This window comes from Gossypium hirsutum, chromosome A09, assembly GCF_007990345.1.
Source record: "Gossypium hirsutum isolate 1008001.06 chromosome A09, Gossypium_hirsutum_v2.1, whole genome shotgun sequence".
Classification (NCBI taxonomy): Eukaryota; Viridiplantae; Streptophyta; class Magnoliopsida; order Malvales; family Malvaceae; genus Gossypium; species Gossypium hirsutum.
This window is the reverse complement of record NC_053432.1, coordinates 61,715,771-61,722,703: the sequence shown is the minus strand read 5'-3', so window position 1 is coordinate 61,722,703 and position 6,933 is coordinate 61,715,771. Positions and strand designations below refer to the sequence as shown.

At 29.4% G+C, this 6,933-nt stretch overlaps 1 protein-coding gene across 1 annotated transcript; it reads right to left on the bottom strand.

The window, feature by feature from the left end:
• Positions 1 to 283: 283 nt before the first annotated feature.
• On the bottom strand, positions 284 to 763 carry LOC121206020 (RING-H2 finger protein ATL33). The gene has a single exon (XM_041076180.1). The coding sequence runs from the start codon at positions 761 to 763 to the stop codon at positions 284 to 286; it is 480 nt and encodes a 159-aa protein (XP_040932114.1).
• Positions 764 to 6,933: the final 6,170 nt, after the last annotated feature.

The following is a 6,933-nucleotide window of genomic DNA, read 5'->3' as shown; positions in this document are numbered from 1 at the left end:
AGAATCTAGAAGATCGATGACCTAGTTCTTTGCCCCTATGTTGTAAGTTAATTGTATCCAACTCAACCATAATCATTTAAAAAAATATATACAAATCTCACGAGCTGTTTAAACATTGTAATATAAATCACAATTTATATGCATTTAATATTTAAATTGATCTCTTATCCCTCAAATTTTGCATTTCCATATATACGTTTATTAGAATTTATAATAAAGAGTTTTCCTTAATTAATTATGAATTTGAAATTCTCAAAATATTGCAGTACAAAGACCAAAACAATTAAGGTGATGAGATAGATGAGACGCCCTCTATTCCCATGCACAATGAGTTATCGTCCGACGTAAAATCATCACCAAGAGCTACCCGTCGGTCGACTGGGGTTCGACAAATCGGGCAAATTGAATGCGAGTACATCCACATATCAATACAAGGAGCATGAAACGAGTGCTTGCATCGATGAAGCTGTCGAACCACTTCGTCATCTTCGAACCCTAACAAGCACACCACACACTCCGTTCCGTCCTCTCGGTTCGACTCAACGGTTCGAGCCAACCATAATTCCTTGCTGAACTTGAACGATGAAGCCGAATAAGGGCTTAGGTATAGTCGAGCTGACAAATCTTTACGGCTCGTCGGCCCCGAAGGAGTTGATGGTGAGAAAATGGCGCAGTTTCCGCACATGACCAAGGTGAAAACGGTGACTGCAATAGCTATTGTTCCTGTTATTGGAATAAGAGCCCAATAGATTAAGTGCTGCATTGCATTGTTTTTGATTGCTATAGTGAGAAAAAGCTTATTAAAAAGAAAGAGTTTTCAAAGATGATCTAATGGTAGTGTTACTCCCTCTTCTATGCTTAAATTTAAAATTTAATCTTTTTATATAATTTATTATAATTTGGCCCCTTTCTTTTTATAATGTTATTGGTAATTTTTTATTTTTTATTTATAAGATGAAGGGAGATTGGATTGCCGAGATTCGAACCTTTTGCCTCTCAACCAAGATTTCAAAGCAACCAAAAGATTTTGCCATTGAATTAGCGGCTTGGTCGATATTAGTTGGTACACCACGAGGTGTGGCGTGATGAGAGTTCATTTCATCCCTGACCATATTTTCAGGTGTTTGAACTCTATTCATGAGAATATAGTATATTTTGTGACTACTCATTGACCTCTTCGGAGAGCTTCCACAATGAGGAGATTAATCATTGCTATCGGTAATGAATACTCTGATTTTGATAATAATAAAAAAACTCAAACATTAATTGGTCAAATTGATACCACTAGACCTAATTTCTTTTTTTACTACTATTTGGTCACATTGTATCACCAAGAATTTTAATCAACCACGTCTAATTAATAATATGTTTATAAGTTAACCGAATATAAAAAAAAATTCTTTTTAAAAGAAAAGAGTTTATGTCATCACTTAATAATATTATAAAAAAAATAAAGAGATCAAATAATATCAAATAAGTTAAGAGATAAATTTCAAATTGTAACATAATAGAAGGACTAAAACTAGAATTAAACATTTTAAAGATGGATATATTATGGCGGAAATTTCCACCATTTTGGGGTTTTTCTTGTTCTTCTTTGGACAAAACCAGAATCTCAGCAGCCCCACCAATGATGTCGTCGGCAATGCTCGTATATTTTATCCTGTTATCATTGTGAAAAAAATTATTTAATTTTTGATTAATTAGTAATTCATATCATATAAGTTCTGGGAATTTTTTTTTGTATATTTAAATAATGTTGGTTTTATATATCATATCATGTATTAAGTGTTTTTTATATTAAAAATCGAACGATGTTTAATTATATAGTTGAGTCTTTGAGTTTTATCATGTGTGGTTATTATGTGTGTGAGCTTTAATTCAAGTAGTGTAGTTACATCATCTTTAGTTTGGATTACACCGGTTTTTAGTTTACTTGTACTATAATATTCTGATTTTACGTTATGATTACTTAGATAGTCATTTATATTGTAACAATTTGATACTTGTGATTATTTTTATATATATTTATATATGTACTTTATAGTTACTTAAGTTTTATTCCAGTCCTGCCTTATTAAAAAATTATTTTATTATTCATGTCATTTTTATATATTTTAAACATTGCGACTTTACAAAAGGTTAAGACGTGAGAACTCAATTTTTTTTCTTTAAATGTGACGCATTACATTTGTTAATAGTTTGGGATATTAGTGATGGCACATTGTAAAGAACTACATAGTATAAAAAATGTAAATAATATTGTTTAATTAAGGCTTACTTATTGGGTCTTATATTTATACATATATGGTTTAAAAGATTGATATTTGTGCTTGAGATTAGTAATGCAATAATATAAATATTTTATAGGGATAAATCTCGTAATTATATAAAATGTAGTTTAATGTATAATTTTATATATAAATTTTGATTTTGTGTAATTATATTTAAAAAAATATTTTAATTTTTCACTTTCTACAATTACGATATTTAAATAATTTAATATAATTTATACATGAAGTTCAAATTTTAAGTAATCAATATAAATTAACTGTAAAATTGATTATATATAATTTTTAAAAAAATTAAATATAATAAAAAATATGATTTTAAATTTTTAATATAATGATAAATGATATTTAAATTATTAATATAATGATATATAAAATATAATTTAATTTAATTTTTATAATTTTGATAATTCTTACCTCCAAACTTAAAATTCAAAAGCACCTAAATTTCAATTTTTGTGTTTGGGTGGAAAAGCATTTTTTTTCCCCACTTTTTACTGCAAAGGCAAGTATTCTTCACAGTTTCTGTGATGGAAAAATATTTTTAACCCAAAAGTCTCTTTCCACTGCTATAGAGAATGCACGTTTATTATTTTGGTATCTAAATTATGTCTTTGTCCTGTTTTGGTACTTTTTTTTTTTTGTCATAGTAGTAGTACTTAAACTATTTTTTCCTAAGTTAATATCTTTATGAATTCAATAGGTAGTTAAACCATTAAGTCTTTTTTTTAAAAGATAACCAAGTGAAAATTGACATGTGTTAAAAAAGACAAAAATATTTTTTTATATATATTATTATTTTTCTTCAAAACTAAACCCACGATGGTTGAACCAGTCAAGCTACAAGTTCTCGATTTGGTCAATTCGCTTTTTTTTTTTAACTTGGTTCAATCAATCTATATTAGCTCCTAAGTCAATTGGCTCAACTCTCATCGATTCTCAATCCAACCATTTCCATTTTGAAAATACTGATTTTGATAAAATAACTTTTTTGATTCCATTAAGTAGAGCGAGTAACCGATGTAGTTCAAAAACAAAATTAATTCTTAGTGTCTCGACTTTGGGATGACAAATTTCGAGCATTAACAAATAATATAAAAGAAGAAAAATGAAAAAGAAAAAGAGAAATAATGTAAAAAAGGAAAATAAAAGAATTAAATAAATATGTTTTAAGTTTATATAATGCGATGATTTATTATTTGTTAGAATTTTTTTTATTATATATAAAATTTTAGTGTAAAATGGATAATAAAAAATAGTCTAATATTACTTATGATAAAAAAATTTAAATATTTATTAAAAAAATATAATTTAAATACTAACTTATGAATTAAAACCTTTTAAAAATAGATTTAATGGTTTTACTGAAGTTAGTCTAACATAGAGATACCAATACCATCTAATTGGCAGCCGTTGAACCAACAATGTTTTCATAGCAAAGATTAATTAACGTTGGTTTCAAGACAACTGCCACCCAAAAAAAGTTTCTTAGATAGGAATTTTTTTTTTCTTCTCAAAAAAATTAATTGGGGAAAAAATATTTATTGATTTGGGTGGGTTAAATTTGAATTATTATTTAAATTAATTTGTATAAAATTAATTTATATTTTAAATTAATCTCTAAGTTTTAGAATGTGTTAATTACATCTTCAACTATCGAGATTATATTAAGCAAGACATTTTATTATTAAAACCGTTAATTTTAACGTTAAGTAACTGATGGGCTAGTTATCTAATTTCACTTTTTTTTTTGCGACCAGAATCGTTGTCGCGGTCACAGTCGTGCCCACGACCTGTGCGTAGAAATGCTGAAAATAAAAATAAAAATGGGAGGTTTCACTGCAACAAAACAGACTTTTAGCGGAGTTTTTTTATGCTTATAGCGATGCTTTTAAGCACTGCTAAAACTGAAAGCGCCGTAGCTATAGACAATGCCACTAAATTTTGCGACGTTTACGTGAAAAAAAACTATTAGAACATAACTTTTAGCGGCACTTTTATCACAAACGCCGCTAAATAACATGACCTTTAACGGCACTTTTATCGCAAACGCCGCTGAAGAACATGACCTTTAGCAGCGCTTTTATTGCAAACGCCGTTGAAGAACATGATCTTTAGCGGCGCTTTTACCACAAACGTCGCTAACTTTGGCATATTTGTAACATTCAATTTTCATCCATATACAACCCTTCCTGTAGCATGAAATTCAACAAAAAATAACAAATCTAAATGATACTTCAAATTCAATGAAATATATATGATATAAATTGATAACTGGAGTATAATTCAAAATATTCTTACAATAATGTTAAAAGTTACAATGTTAAAAATATTCTTACAACAAGAAAATGTCTAAAATGGCGGATTTTGCGACTACTTAAACATCTTCATCATATTCTGAAACTATAACTGGAGTGCGTCGTACTTTCTTCTCTGCTCTATTTTCCTCGCTGCTGCATCCGCTTTAAGTTGTAGCTGGAGTTCTTCATATTTTCTTTGAACCTCAGCTTCTATCGATGTTGCCTCCGCTTTAAGTTAAGCAATTTGCTCAATTGTGCTCACTTGCCTTTGAGCCATCTGGTCTCTTAACCTCTCAACTTCAGCTTGAGCTTGACTCCCCGAAGGCATGTATTGCTGCGAGCTGTATCCAAAATATTAGGTTAGGTTAACAAAAAATCCTTGAAATCGAACCCGACCATACCTCTCAGGACCCAAAACTTCAGTAATAATCCGATTATCAATGTCGTCAACATTAACAGAACTATCACTCGAAGCAATTGCTTCATACTCCGCCTTTTTATCCTTTAGTTTCTCCTAATAAATCAATCAAAGAGTTAGAAATGAAATATATAATAAAAACAAATGCAACATAACTTAACATTACTTGCATTACAAACGACGAATTAAACCATTATAATTAAACACTATAAATATTTAAAATAATTCAAATTTTATTAAGTAAACATACCATAATTTCTGCAGCTTCAGAAGTCATAGGAGATCCATCTTTCTTCCTATGTGTAATGTCAAAAAGCTGAAGGCGCCCAACTTTTTGACCAGACGACAGTTCCTACAATATAGTAGTAAAAATATTATTTAATAGAAAGTAATAAATATTTGACACAGTTAATAAATTCAAAATACCTTGGCCTCAACTACATAAGCAAAACTTTTCGACCCAGCTGTGTGAGTGAATTTCTGTTTTTGCCTGCTGCTTGTTTCAACTCACTCACAATCCTACATTATGAAATTATTATTACGTATATAGTAAATACTCTAAACTAAAATAATATAAGAGTTTGAAAGTACATAATACCTCTCCTTTCTTTGAATTCCAAAATCTAACCGCATCTTCCCATTGGTACCTCAGCATTCCCGGCGGGACATTTCGCAATTTCTCTTTGAGGCTTATATTTTTCTTAAAATATTGTTTTTTTAAGTACTTTTATGGTCTCTCTATTTTTTTCCCAATGCCTTCTTGACATAATTATCCGAGACCTCTAAAGCAAATCTCTCATACAAAAAACAGAAGTTTAGAAAGTAAATATAAATGAAACTTAAATTAAAATATTATAAATTACATTCACGTTTTGTTACCTTAATATTATCGAGAGCTTGATTTTTGTTACTATCAGGCATTTGATGCCATGACTCATAGTTGATAGGCAACATATTGGCATTTCGTGCTATAATGCCCAAATATCCTGTTAAAAGTCGAGCTTCTGATCCAACAGGCTGACCAAGATTGTTTCTAGATACTTTGACATGCTCGACAGGATTTAACTCGTATAAATCTTTAAGTAGTGTACGTCCTTGACCTCTGCGCGTCCCACCACTTTTAGCTAAAAAATGGTATATTATAATATAAGAATTTGAAAAAGAAATCAATAATAAAAGTCAACATGCATGTAAACTAAATTTAACATTACTTTGAATTTCTGCAGGTTCGTCAGGTTATTCGGAACATTCGAAGATTCAATAGCAATCTATTGTTCACTATTTGTTTCTTCCGAATTTAGAGTATTTTGAACAATACTTAGATCTCGCAACCGTCTTCTAGGCATTTTATCTGCAATACACATAAAATATTTGAAATTTTAGTAACTAATTACAACAATAATAGTACATATAAAATAGTTGAAATATTTAATAAGACTAAGATTTAAATTATGATATTACATATAATTAAAAAATCGTAAAATCTTACTACATCATAATTCGCAAATATCTCTATCAACATCCTGGCGAACCCATTAAAATTGTGTACTAGTACTAAGGATATTTTCATTTAAGTTTTGTTCTAGAAAAGACAAAGTTTCTAATCTTTTGTCGATGTCATCTCTACTTCCATTGCCCATGTCAAACAAGTCTCTAAGGGTGTTACGGCGTACAACGTACCAACCCTCATCAATTAGATCTTTTGAGTAAAAAACTTGTTTCACTTGAGAAGAAAATACATATGGCTCATTTATCAATTGTTGTCTAGTGTGAATCAATCGAGAGAGGTTCACCATTGTAAAAACAAATTGATCTTTTTTAATTTTGCAAGCAGTATTAACATCATCCCAATCACATCGAAATAAGACAACTTTCTATTTGCCATAGTAATCCAACTCAATAATGTCAGCAAGAAGTCTGTAAT

What these genes read in the sequence shown, in the direction of transcription:
- LOC121206020 (XM_041076180.1), bottom strand. Translation starts at nt 763, where the DNA reads ATGCAGCACTTAATCTATTGGGCTCTTATTCCAATAACAGGAACAATA.